This window comes from Lithobates pipiens, unplaced genomic scaffold, assembly GCF_037356315.1.
Source record: "Lithobates pipiens isolate NorthernLeopardFrog02 unplaced genomic scaffold, aLitPip1_a1.2 Scaffold_13, whole genome shotgun sequence".
Classification (NCBI taxonomy): Eukaryota; Metazoa; Chordata; class Amphibia; order Anura; family Ranidae; genus Lithobates; species Lithobates pipiens.
This window is the reverse complement of record NW_027507718.1, coordinates 399,216,315-399,230,177: the sequence shown is the minus strand read 5'-3', so window position 1 is coordinate 399,230,177 and position 13,863 is coordinate 399,216,315. Positions and strand designations below refer to the sequence as shown.

Genomic DNA, 13,863 nt, shown 5'->3' with positions numbered 1-13,863 from the left:
CATCCAGTGACCCGCCCCTTATGACATTACCGCCCCATCATGCCTCGGGTGCTGACGTTGCATGCCAAAGTCAGATCAGGCAAGACGGCGATCCGACTTTGATCCGACTTCAATGATATTCAATGGGCTGAAGTAGGATCAAAGTCAGACCAAAGTAGTGCAGGGAACATTTTCAAAGTCGGGCCGACTTGTGTCAGACCAGTTAAGACAGCTCCAATAGGGAAACATTAATTTTCACACATCATGCGACCTGAGCTCCCAATGTCGGAGCGTTAGTAGCACCATTGTAAACCCAGCCTAATACACATGCATGCATATGTTTGTTATGAGCTGATTAAGTGGTTCAAATGCTCAAAACACAATGGTTTAAAACTGAACTTCAAGCAGATATAAAAGACATAAATTAATGCAGCTTTGTATTCATTAACCACTTCAGTACAGTGCACTTTCACCTCCTTCCTGTCCAGGCCAATTTTCAGTTTTTACTGCTGTCACACAATTACAATTGCCCGGTCATGCAACACTCTACCCATATGATTTTTTTTTTTTTTTACATTTCATACAAAAAGGATTTCTTTAGTGGCAATTTATCACTGACTTGGTTTATTTCTTTTTTGCTAAATAAGCAAAAAATATATATATTTTTTTTTAAAATAAGTGTTTTTTTAGATTCTATTATCAAAATTTGCAAATAAATAATCTTTCTTCATAGATTTAGGCCAAACTGTATTCTACTACATTTCTTTGGTGAAAATAGCCAAAATAAGTGTTTATTATTTAGTATTTAGTTTTTTTTTTTAGAGTCCAAAATCTATGGTTTATATGTCTGAAAATTGATCAATCCTGATGTACTGATGGCCTATCTCATTTCTTAAAGCCCAAAAACAACAGGACAGTGCAAATATACCGCAAATGACCCCTTTTTAGAAAGTAAACAGTCTAAGTTAATTAGTAAGTGGCATGGCAATTTTTTTGAAGTTGTCATTTTTTGTCACAATTTTTAGGAAAATTAAGAAATGTTTTTTTTAATTGTTCTTCTCACAATTGTTTTTATTTTTTACATACTGTCACCAGTGCAGTACAGTGTCATCATATAACTGGCGTGGTGGTGATCAGGGACACTGACTGAAGACAGTACGTAAAAAAAAAAAAAAAAAAAAATTATATTTTTATTTTTTATTACATTGTTTCTTCTTTTTATGATTTTTTTTTACACACCATACAGTCATACATAGTAACTTTGTACTATTCTGGGGCAGTGATCAGGATTTTTTTTTTCTTACACCATATGATTGCTTATACCAGTGAATTCCACTGGTATAAGCAATCATTTTTACTGAATGAAATTGATTAATTCAGGGTTTATTGCTGTGATTAGCTGTGATTGGCCACAGCTAATTGCATGGTACAGATTAGCTGTGATTGGCGCTGTCTGTACCATGTGATCACTGTGACCAATCACAGATAGCAACACAATTGTACACAATGAATGGCATGAAACAAAGCCATCCACTGTGTATAATTGTAATGTGATCTGCTTTGATTGGTCACTGTGATAAATTGGTATCTACATCAGGCCGGTACACTGATCAGTCATTGGCTGTCACAGATCAGTCATCGGCTAGGACACAGCGGATTGGTAGATTGTGCTGCAGCACAGCCTGTGGGGAGCATGGGATGCGTGTTCTGGGAGGACGTCATATGACATCCACTCAGAACGACGAATGTCCCGCCCAGCTGTCATTTGACAATAGGCTGTGTGGGAAGTGGCTAAACCATCATGATCATTTTACATGCAAGCAGTGTACTTAACTAAATTATACTTGATATTAGTCTTTTGCAGTCATCATTATTAAAGGACTACCACAAAAAATAGAAATATCAAAGTATGTCCCCACCACTGTCATTGTCACTTTTGCTGGACAACTAGGTCAGAAAGTAAATGTAAAGAAAAATATAAAAACACTTACGTAAAATGAATATACTGGATACTACCTTACATGAGTGAAGTATAGACACTGGTCCCTGAAAGTAAATCTTACCAATTCATAAATGTGGTAGCTGCACTAGATTTTTTTAGGCTTATTTCTATTTATTTTCACCTAGTGATCAGACCAAGAACATAATTACTGTCTTAGGGTAACTGTACTCTATGGAGAGGCAATGAAACCACCCTTGGATAAAAGAATTGGAGAGGGTAATGTTAGATTCACTAGCAAATTTTGATGGACTTGACTAACAAATTAAAGATGAATTCCAACTAAAGCTGGGTAGGCATGGATCAAAACGTGGCCGATTCAGCAAGGAGCAGCTGAAATTCGATCTGTGTGTAGCCCACCCTGTTAAACAGACCTGTTAACCTTGCATTTAATCAGTGGCTGAAGCCAATTGTTGACAGTGGAGTCCCTGCTGTCAGATTACAATGTCCCAGCTGGGAAGGAGGGAGGGATTCCTGCATTCAGGTCTTTTTTATTCCAGTTCACTAGTTGAACAAAAAAAAAAGATCTGTGTGTACCCAACTTATCACTTTTATGCAGTCACTGAAACTATTTTATTTCCTTTTTTGATAATGGTTTTATATAAAAAAATAAGTAAAAGATGGTCCTTGTAAGCACCTTGTTAAAAGTAGAATTACAGCTTTCCTATTATTCAAATAGCTTGTTTGAGCAAAGCTGGCCTAAAAGGACTATTCTATTACATAATAATGCAACCACTGTGCACACTATAACATAGTGTAGTAGCATCAACTACATACAGTAAGTGGATTAACAAAAAATTATTTTTTTATGGGGATTTTTATTTTTTAATAACGGATTTGCAGAACAGTTTGATGCTTTTATTACTAGGTTACACCAGTTAATATGGGGTACTATGTACCCATGCTAATTCACTTGTGCGATTATTATTAAGGTGGGCTTTCAGATTCCAATAAGCCCCCATCTGCAGACCCCCACAACTACAAGCCAGGGCTGTGGGATTAGGCCCTTGTCCTTGTCAACATGGGGAGAAGGAGCTTTTCCAGGAAAATACCCTTTGACAAGGCACCCCCCATATTGAGGGCCTGTGGCCTACTATGGTTCCGAAGGGGTGTGCACACTTATCCCCCCTTTCTTGGCCATCGTGGCTGTATGGTTATTCTAGGGTCTGATATTGATTTTTTGGGGGGCATCATGCATTTTTTTGCATGGAGACAAGCCTTCAAATCTATACTTGACCCTACGAATTGGGTTTAGATTTCTTGGGAGACCTCTGTAATTTTGTTTATGCATGAGGTAACCTCCTAAAATCCAGACCACACTCAAATGGTCTAATATGTATTTTGTGGGGGGAACTTGCAATTTTGTTTTTACTTGTTTTGCTTCTTGCTGTAGGATGTGCTATATAAAAAAAAATTACAAAAAAAAAAATGATACAATTTAAATATGCATGAGGTACCCTCCTAAAATCCAGACCACACTCAAATGGTCTAATATGTATTTTGTGGGGGGAACTTGCAATTTTGTTTTTACTTGTTTTGCTTCTTGCTGTAGGATGTGCTATATAAAAAAATTTACAAAAGAAAAAAGATACAATTTAAATTGTCGGCATTTACATTCATTGGCAGCTTGTTTAAAAAAAAAAAAAAAAACACAGCACACAACACCCATTCAAAGGTCCCCCAGAATACATAGCAGACCCATAGAGAGGTCTGTGGATCTGTGTGCTTTTTTTTTTCTTTTTAACCACTTTCAGACCGGACCATTTTGCTGGTAAATGACCAGAGGTCTTTTTACACTTTGGCACTGCGCTGCTTTAACTGGTAATTGCGCGGTCATGCAATGTTGTACCCAAACGAAATTTGCGTCCTTTTCTTCCCACAAATAGAGCTTTCTTTTAAAGGTATTTGACTGACTCTGCGATTTTTATTTTTTGCGATATAAACGTAAAAAGACCGCAAATTTTGAATAAAAATGATATTTTCTACTTTTTGTTATTAGAAAAATCCAATAAACTCAATTTTAGTCATACATTTAGGCCAAAATGTATTCAGCCACATGTCTTTGGTAAAAAAAAAAGTCAATAACTGTATATTTATTGGTTTGCGCAAAAGTTGTCACATCTACAAACTAATGCCGGCCATACACGGTTCGAATTTCGAAAGAATTTTCTTTCGAAAATCGTATCTAAGAATTTTCGTATGAATTTCGCACCATTAGTGGGCTGCAGCAACAGCCGATTTTCGTGCAGAAATAAAATTTGAGGAATCGGACATGTTGGAAATTTTTAGAAAAACGAACGATTTTCTAATCAATGATGGGAGAATCGTGCGAGAAACGTAAGAAAATGTACGGAGATAAAAGAAAATGTACGGAGATAAAAGAAAATGTACGGAGAGAAAAGAAGATTCCCAGCCAAGAAAATTCTTTTCTGTAGCAACATGAGGTGAAATTGAAGGCTTGGTCGGCCGAATTTCGAAAATCAATGGTGGCATCATCGGATCACAAAAAAAACGAATTTTCTGATTTTGAAAAGAAAATTCGTTCGAAATTCGACCGTGTATGGCCTGCATAAGGTACGTTTTCTGGAATTTACTCAGCTTTTAGTTTACGACTGCCTATCTCATTTCTTGAGGTGCTAAAATGGCAGGGCAGTACAAAACCCCCCCAAATGACCCCATTTTGGAAAGTAGACCCCCTAAGGAAATTGATAAGTGGCATGTTGAGCCCATTGAATATTTTATTTTTTTGCCTCAAGCGATTGAATAACGACAAAAAAAATTTTTATTTTTATTTTTACACAAAGTTGTCATTAAATGATATATTGCTCACACATGCTATGGGCATATGTGAAATGACACCCCAAAATAAATTCTGCTGCTTCTCCTGAGTATGGGGATACCACATATGTGGGACTTTTTGGGAGCCTAGCCGCGTACGGGGCCCCGAAAACCAAGCACCGCCTTCAGGCTTTCTAAGGGCGTTACAGTTTTGAAGGCCATAAAATGCCAAGATGGCACAAACCCCCCAAATGACCCCATTTTGGAAAGTAGACACCCCTAAATTTACGGGTACACTAGTGAGACTAGGTAATAAATGGCGGGTGCCCTGAAACTATAAAAAAATAACTAACCAACCAGCGTCACCTGTAACAGTTATATGGTGATCACTGGTGAAAGGGTTAACTAGGGGGCAATCAGGGGGCTTTATGCGGTAGTATATGGGGGTCCCTGGCGCTATAAAAAGCTGCGGCGAACCTAAATACCTACCTGCCTAACTAGCGTCACCTGTGACACTAATACAGCGATCAGAAAAACGATTGCTTATTAGGCTGGGTTCACACTGGAGCGATGCGGGAACGCCACAAATCCGCGGCGGGTTCCCGCATCGCATGCCTCCCGGCGGCAGTTCACACTGCCCTATGCGAACTGCTGGGAGTGTCAGTGAAATGTTAATGACACCCCCAGATCAGTTCGCATATCGCAGTGCGATCTGCAAACTCGGATCGCATGGTGTGAACACCCATGCGATCCGATTCTGCTGCGGACCAAAAAAAGGGTCCCGTGCGAGTTTGCGGTGGGTGCGGCGGGTGCAACGCGAATTCAGCCATACTATCTGTATGGCTGAACTCGAATCTCACAGAGATCGGATGTGATTTGCACTGCAGTGCGGTGCGAATCACATCCGTTCTCATAAACCGCTGCAATGTGAACCCAGCCTTAGTGACACTGGCGACGGGGGGTGATCACGGGGTTAAACCTTTATTGGGGGGGTTAGGGGGGTACCTTAGAACTAAAGGGGGCTAACCCTAACTGCCCTAACAGTTATTACAGTCACAAATGACACCCGCCGGGTGATCAGGGGGTTAAACCTTTATTAGGTAATAAATGGCGGGTGCCCTGAAACTATAAAAAATAACTAACCAACCAGCGTCACCTGTAACAGTTATATGGTGATCACTGGTGAAAGGGTTAACTAGGGGGCAATCAGGGGGCTTTATGCGGTAGTATATGGGGGTCCCTGGTGCTATAAAAAGCTGCGGCGAACCTAAATACCTACCTGCCTAACTAGCGTCACCTGTGACACTAATACAGCGATCAGAAAAACGATCGCTTATTAGGCTGGGTTCACACTGGAGCGATGCGGGAACGCCACGAATCCGCGGCGGGTTCCCGCATCGCATGCCTCCCGGCGGCAGTTCACACTGCCCTATGCGAACTGCTGGGAGTGTCAGTGAAATGTTAATGACACCCCCAGATCAGTTCGCATATCGCAGTGCGATCTGAAAACTCGGATCGCATGGCGTGAACACCCATGCGATCCGATTCTGCTGCGGACCAAAAAAAGGGTCCCGTGCGAATTTGCGGCGGGTGCGGCGGGTGCGGCGAATGGCTGAACTTGAATCGCAGAGATCGGATGTGATTTGCACTGCAGTGCGGTGCGAATCACATCCGTTCTCATAAACCTCTGCAATGTGAACCCAGCCTTAGTAACACTGGCGACGGGGGGGTGATCACGGGGTTAAACCTTTATTGGGGGGGGTTAGGGGGGTACATTAGAACTAAAGGGGGCTAACCCTAACTGCCCTAACAGTTATTACAGTCACAAATGACACCAATGCAAAAAAAAATAAAAAAAAAAATAAAATGCATTGGTGTCACTGTGACTGGGGGGGCAGGGGTAATTGGGGGGGGTGATCGGGGGGTAAAGGGGGGGTGTGAGTGTGCCTGGCATGTTCTACTGTGAAGTGTCGTGTTGGTGCAACTCACCGATCCTCTCTCCTCGGTGCCGAAACGAAAAATACCGACACGAGGAGAGATTACATCACTTCCTCTGCCTGTGTTTACATTACAGGAGAGGAAGTGATGTCACGAAGGATTTCCATTCGTCGGGAGCGATCGCGAGGGGGTGGCCATGAATGAATGGCCGCCCCCTCATCCCGGATCGCTCCCGAACGAATACCGACCGCCGCAGGCACCGGGGGGGCCCGATCGGGCCCCCCACCCGCGGGAAGGCAGGGACTTATATATACGCCCATATGCCTGCCCGTGCCATTCTGTCGACGTATATCGTCGTGCGGCGGTCGGCAAGTGGTTAAACAAAACAAATAAACTGTTAATGTCATCTCATTTGCAATTGCAATACTTTTTTCCTTTGTAAAGGACAATGCTCATCCCTGATTTAAATGAAGTTTGGGTCCAGCATCTTCTTTGCTGAACTCTGCTTGAGCCAAAACCAGGGCAGTTTGGCTCATCACTAGTCACGATATCCAACAAACAGACTTACTGGCCAGATCACAAGGTGAAAAAAAAGTAAAATTAAGGATCAACAATGCAGCCACCATTTTTAAGGATTGGTAAGCTGCAATATATAAAATGCTTGTTTTCAGGTTTAGATACACTTTAAGGGGCTCATCTGGAGCACTATCTGCTCTATATTAAATTCTGCAGTAATACTACATACTTGCCTGTTCATAAAATGCAGGCCTCGGTATGCAGCCTGTAGTATCCAGAGTTCTCCCTGCTTAATGCAGCTGAGAGATTTTTGGTTTTGAGTTGACTCACCACTTATTAATCAATATGGATTAAATGCCTATACATTATTAGTATGTTATGATTTGAAATGTTACCTTGACCAAAGAATGCTTTGTTAAAAACCTTGGAAACTCCAGAAAATCCCAGCATTTTGCACACCACTTTTCCATCATTATTATCCCATTCATCATCACATATGGTGCCCCATTGTCCATTGTAAAAAACCTCAACTCTTCCTTTGTGAGGCTCAAAGCCATCACTGAGGCGAACAGTGGGTTCTACAGTAAAAATGAGAGGATAAGAAAATAACATCAGATATCTTAAAAGGCTGTGCACCACTTTGACAACTATAGTTAGTTATTAACATAAATAGATCGGTGTATGGTAGACTCTTTTGTTTAATGATTTGATTACTCAGATTGAGAACACTGATTTTTTTTCTTACTTTTTTGAAAATTAATTTACAGATGTATTAAAAAAAAAGAAAAAGAAAATGAAACCGCTGCTTTGATCAAAAGAAAAAAGTAAGACATTTAGGAATCTTATTGCAATAAAAGATGTCTTAGCTAGCAAAAAAGATATATATTTATAAGCAGTTGTAATCAAAAATGTCTTTTAATGTAATTCGATGGCATTGGACGGGTTTAAAGTAGACAGAATAAGTACATTTTTTTCATAGACAGAAATTATTTGAGTGGAATTTACGAAGCAAATATTAAACTGATTTTAACCACTTCAATACCGGGCACTTAAACACCTTCCTGCCCAGACCAATTTTGAGCTTTCAGCACTGTCACACTTTGAATGACAATTGCGCGGTTATGCTACACTGTACCCAAATGAAATTTTTATAATTTTTTTCCCACAAATAGAGCTTTCTTTTGGTGGTATTTGATCACCTCTACGGTTTTTATTTTTTGCTAAACAAATAAAATAATACCAAAAATTTAGAAAAAAAAAGTTTTTTTTGTTTCAGTTTCAAAACTTTGTAAATAAGTAAGTTTTCTCCTTCACTGATGGGCACTGATGGGGCTACACTGATGGGCATTGGTAAGGCAGCACTGATGGGCATTGATAAGGCAGCACTGATGGGCACCGATGAGGTGGCTCCAATGAAGTGGCACTGAGGAGGTGGCATTGATGGACACTGATATGTGGCACTTATAGGCCGCACTGATAGGCGGCACTGATGGGCGACACTGATGGGTACTGATAGGCGGCACTGATGGGCGACACAGATGGGCACTGATAGGTAGCACAAGTTGGCACTGATAGCTGGCACGGATTGGCATGGATAGGCGGTACGGATGGGCATGGATAGGCGGTACAGATGGGCATGGATAGGCGGCACAGATGGGCATGGATAGGCGGCAGAGATGGGCATGGATAGGCAGCACAGATGGGCACGGATGGGCACTGATAGGCAGCACGGATGGTCACTGATAGGTGGCACAGATGGGCACTGATAGGTGGTATTGTATTGTATTATACTGTACTAATGGATGCCAATCAGTGCCAAACAATAATGTATGCCAATCAGTGATGCCCATTGTGGGCACTGATTGGCATCCATTGTGGGCACTGACTGGAATCACTGGTGGTCTAGGGTGGCATACCTTGTGCTGGGCATCCCTGGTTGTCTGGTGGCGTCCCTGGTGGTCCAGTGGGGGCATCCTCGTGGGGCTGAGCTGATAATCGATCAGCACAGACCCCCCCTGTCAGAGGAGCAGCCGATCGGCTCTCCTCTACTCGCGTCTGACAGATGCGAGTGAGGAAAAGCCGATCACCGGCTCTTCCTATTTACACTGTGATCAGCCGTGATTGGACACGGCTGATCGCGTGGTAAAGAGTCTCCATCGGAGACTCTTTACCGAGATCGTAGTTGCCGGGTGTCAGACTGACACCCGCAACAATGATCGCAGCGATGCGACGCCCCCTGGTAACGTCATATGACGTCCGGTCAGGATTTTGAAACCACTATGCCGCCATGTTTTTGTTATAGGGCAGGCGGCAAGTGGTTAAATAACCAATACACAGTTAAAGTAAGTCAAGGTTTACATCTACAGTATTTGCTTGTTCACATTCTTCATTAGAGTAAAGTGTGCCAACAGGGAGTCTTTAAAGATGAAACATTATGTAATAATATATAATAAGCTAATTTTACCAGTGAGCATGAAAAAATGTTTGTTACTATAGCTACAACTGAGAAATCTTAATCCATAACTGTCACACAATGTTACATTTTGTACTTCTGAAAGTTATTTGCAAATAAACAAATAGTGATGGACCAAACACCTCCCGCTTTGGTTTGCACCAGAACTCCCCAACATGGAAAAAGTTCAACCCTGAACAGTGAACCCTATAAAAGTCTATGGGACCAGAAAGTCCCCATTTTAAAGGTTTATATGCAGGTTATTGGCCATAAAAAATGGTATGAGAGCCTGGGTACTGCCCTATGTGACATTTATCAATTCAAAAACATTTTTGTTTAAAAGATAATTTTTAGAGGAGCAGTGATTTAAAGCGGAGTCCTGCTGAAAAAAAAAATTCTCAATGGCCCGGCATTCTTATTGTGGGCACCCGGATGTAGCTTTACAGCCAGGCATGCATTGCACATGCCTTAGCCGCACTGTGCGCTGTGAATGGCCGGGCAATCTTCTGGGACCTGTAACGTGTCCCAGAAGATTGCAGGGAGGGAGGGGGAGAGGTAAACTTCCTTCTAGCATCGCTGAGCCTCCAGAGGAAGTGGGAGCTGGCTGCCTCTAAAAAGAGGGTATCCTCCCACCCAAAAAATGACATGCCAAATGTGGCATGTCAGGGGGTGACCAACACTTAAAGCGGTAGTTAAATTTTTGGGTGGAACTCAGCTTTAACAACTTCAGCTCCGGAAAATTTGGCTGTTCAATGACCAGGCCATTTTTTTCGAAACGGCACTGCATCACTTTAACTGAAAATTACGCAGTCATGCGACGTAGTACCCAAACAAAATGTCCTCTTTTTTTTTGATGATCTCTGTGGTTTTTATTTTTTGCGCTATAGACAAAAAAAGAGTGACAATTTTGAAAAAAACACAATATTTTGTGCTTTTTGTTATAATAAATATCCCCAATTTTTTTTTTTTAAAGAAGCAAATGTTTTTCTCAGTTTATGCCGATATGTATTATTCTACATTTTTTTGGTAATAAAAATCAATCGCAATAAGCATATATTAATTGGTTTTCGCAAAAGTTATAGCATCTACAAAATAGAGGAAAGATTTATGACATTTTTATTATTGTTTTTTTTTTTTTTTACTAGTAATGGCGGTGATGAGCGATTTTTATCAGGACTGAGGTTATGACGGACATATCGGACACTTTTGACACATTTTTGGGACCATTGCCATTTATATAGCGATCATTACTATAAAAATGCACTGATTACTGTGTAAATGTCACTGGCATGGAAGGGGTTAACACTAGGGGGCGATCAAGGGGTTAACTGTGTTCCCTAGGGAATGATTATAACTGTGGGGGGAGGGGACTGACTGGGTGAGGAGAGCGATTGTTGTTCATACTTGAACAACAGATCGCTCTCCTCACTCCTGACAGCACGGAGATCTGTCTGTTTACATTGATAGATCTCTGTTCTGTCTCTGTGTGGAGCGATCGAGGGTGCCCGGTGGTCATCGCGCCCCAAGCTTCTCTGCCTTTTGGCTAAGATCAAGTGTAGTATCTGTCCTTATCAGTTACCAGGAGGTGGCGCTTGCTTCCATCCCTGTTCTACGGCGAGGTGGAGCAGGTGTGGCGGTTGCTATGCAAAATCTGCTGGTGTGAAGTTAACGCGGAGCGGTTCGTAGCCGAAAGGGAAGCCTTCTGATGAGGATGGAGAACCACTGGTCGGCGCCAGGGGAGGGGACCCTGGCCTTCTGGCCTGGATTGGGGCAGCTTTACCTCCGGTCAGTTTTTTCGGAAGGGAACGTTGGTTCCCCTTTCTCCCACCGGGGGAACAGCCAGTACTTCCCGAATGTAATTAGGTAGGAGTGATGGGAGTGAGGGTGAGGCCTGATGGTAAAGGGCTCTCACTAAGCTCCTGGATCTCCATGCCTTTCTGGCTGGGGTGGGGGCTGCTGTGGTCTGGGCTGGAGGGTCGGGGATGCTTTTGTTGAAAAGCCTGTGGTGATGTGCCCCTGAAGTGGCAGTTCAGGGGTGCCTTATATTCACTGTGCTTGTCACTTTGAAGTCTGGCACCAAGGTCACTTTACCGTAAACACGCTTTTTCACACCTGCCTCTAGGGCCGAGCCTTTTGGCTAGGACCAGAGGTATTTTTGATTTCTGGCCGGAGGGCCTGGTCATTGTGTTACACAATGGCCACCTTTTCACTCTCCCTCTTCACTATCCCTTCCCCAATTTATTTATTTATTTTATTTCTGTGTGGTTTGTCACATTTTATGTTGTCACCTGCACGTTTGGCGAGTAGGGTGTCGGTCCTCGGGCCAACCCTGAAAGTCTTGTGGGAGGGTGGACATAGGCCTAATGGCTTGGTTTGCCCTCTCTTTGGGGGGTCTACCTTCGGGGGAGCCCCTACCCTAATACCTGGGTGGGTCTGTTTCGGCAGACCTTCCGGAGAAAGGTGGTCATCTGGTTTGGGCCATGTATTGGTACCCCAGTCCCCGTCTGGAGCCTAACAAGGTGCTTTGGGGTGGGGGGCGCTCGCTTGTCCCCACCCTCTTTCCTGGCCGGCCGGGTAGCATGCTCGGATAAGGGTCTGATATAGACCTAGGGGTCCCCTTTAAGTCCATACCAGGTGGCGGGGCCAGCGTGCTCGGATAAGGGTCTGATATGGACTTAGGGGGGTCCCCTTTAAGTCCATACCAGGCGACGCCTCCTTCACTGGTCCCGGCTACCTGGAGCCGCGCTCAAAATGAGTGGACTTTTCTCCGGGTGGGAAAAGTCAGTTCATTTTAAAAGTACGGCGGACTAGCACACACACGGCTGTATTGTTTGCCGAAATGCAAATCCTGCGGACAGATTGATGTGTAAAACTACAATCTTAGTCCGCCGGACTTTTCTAATGTTTTAAAACTGTTCTAAAATGTTTTGCTTCATATTGCTTTAGTTAAAATGGTGGAAGAAAAAAATGACTTGACATGTTTTAGAATGTCACAAACCTGATTTAGTAGAAGGGGTTGTAAGGGCCACAGAATTTCCTTCTCCCTTTTGTCCTTTTTCTCCCTTTTGTCCATTTTCACCTTTGGCACCTCTGTCACCTTTTAGAAATGTTAGAGTTTTAATAAATTTGTTGGTTAATTGAGGTGATATTTACTTAGTTGACAGTGGTATAGGAACAAAAGCTCAGTCCCAGGCAGTAGCACGAGTTTGTAAAGTATTTCATGTGTTAATAATTTGTTTCTTTCTTACTTTCTTTCCTTTTTTCTTTCTGTTTCTCTTTGTCTCTCCCTCTGCCTGATTTTATTTTTTATCTCTCTTTCTCTCGCTCTTTTTCTCTCGCTCTTTTTCTTTCCCTCTTTTTCTCTCTCTTTTTCTCTCTTTCTCCATTTTCCTCTCTTTTTTCTTCTCTTTTCTTTCTCTCTTTTTCTTTTTACTCTCTCTCTCTCTTTTTTTCTTTTTTCTCTTTTTCCTCTTTCTCTCTTTCTTTTTTCTTTCTTTTTCCTCTCTCTTTCTCTCTTTTTCTCTCTCTTCCTCTTTTCTCTTTCTCCCTAAACCATTCTGTAACGTTAAAACATTCAAAACAAGCAAAATTCTACCTTTAATTCCACGTCCTGTATAACCTTGCAGTCCTTTCGGTCCTTCGGGTCCTGGAGGTCCTGGAAATACATTAAAATAAGCATATTCTCAAGTTAAAATATTAAGTAAAAATAGAAATCAATGGGTTGGTTTACTAAATGAGTTTAGACTTAGCAAAGTGAATCTTAACATAGCTTAACTTAGCTTTGTGGGGAAAGAAATCATGATACTTGCTTGCACATGATTGGATTGCTGAAGTCAGGAGAGCTTCAGCTCATTCACTGAGCAATGTGAAAAAATTCCCTTGCAAAAGTAAAATTCACTTTTCTAAGTGAATTATATCCATTTAGCAAATCAAACCCAATGTTTTAAAGTTAACCTATCCTCAAACAAGGCTGTTTTATTGTATGTGCATGCATAAGCAATGTGTTATTTTACCATTTGTAGCAATGTATTATTTTTCTATTATTTTACTTCCCCTGACAATGCCTGCATCTTACTTCCTACCCAGAAGGATGGCACCATCTTTGGTCAGCCACCATCCATGGGCAGCACCCACTTTCTGAACTAAGATGCTTGTCAATACATGACACAGTCCTGTAAGTTCTTGTAATAGTAATCTTTAT

At 42.0% G+C, this 13,863-nt stretch overlaps 1 protein-coding gene and 1 pseudogene across 1 annotated transcript in view; one reads left to right on the top strand and one right to left on the bottom strand.

The window, feature by feature from the left end:
• MSR1 (macrophage scavenger receptor 1) overlaps positions 1–13,863 on the bottom strand; it is a 55,986-nt gene that overhangs the window by 2,376 nt on the left and 39,747 nt on the right. The window contains exons 7-9 of the mRNA XM_077477419.1: positions 13,258–13,317; positions 12,661–12,759; positions 7,606–7,788 (exon numbers count right to left, since the gene is read on the bottom strand). Of these exons, the coding sequence (XP_077333545.1) occupies positions 7,606–7,788; positions 12,661–12,759; positions 13,258–13,317 (342 nt within the window). The remainder of the gene's footprint in view (positions 1–7,605; positions 7,789–12,660; positions 12,760–13,257; positions 13,318–13,863) is intronic.
• Positions 11,186–11,269, top strand: LOC143979993 (U2 spliceosomal RNA; annotated as a pseudogene).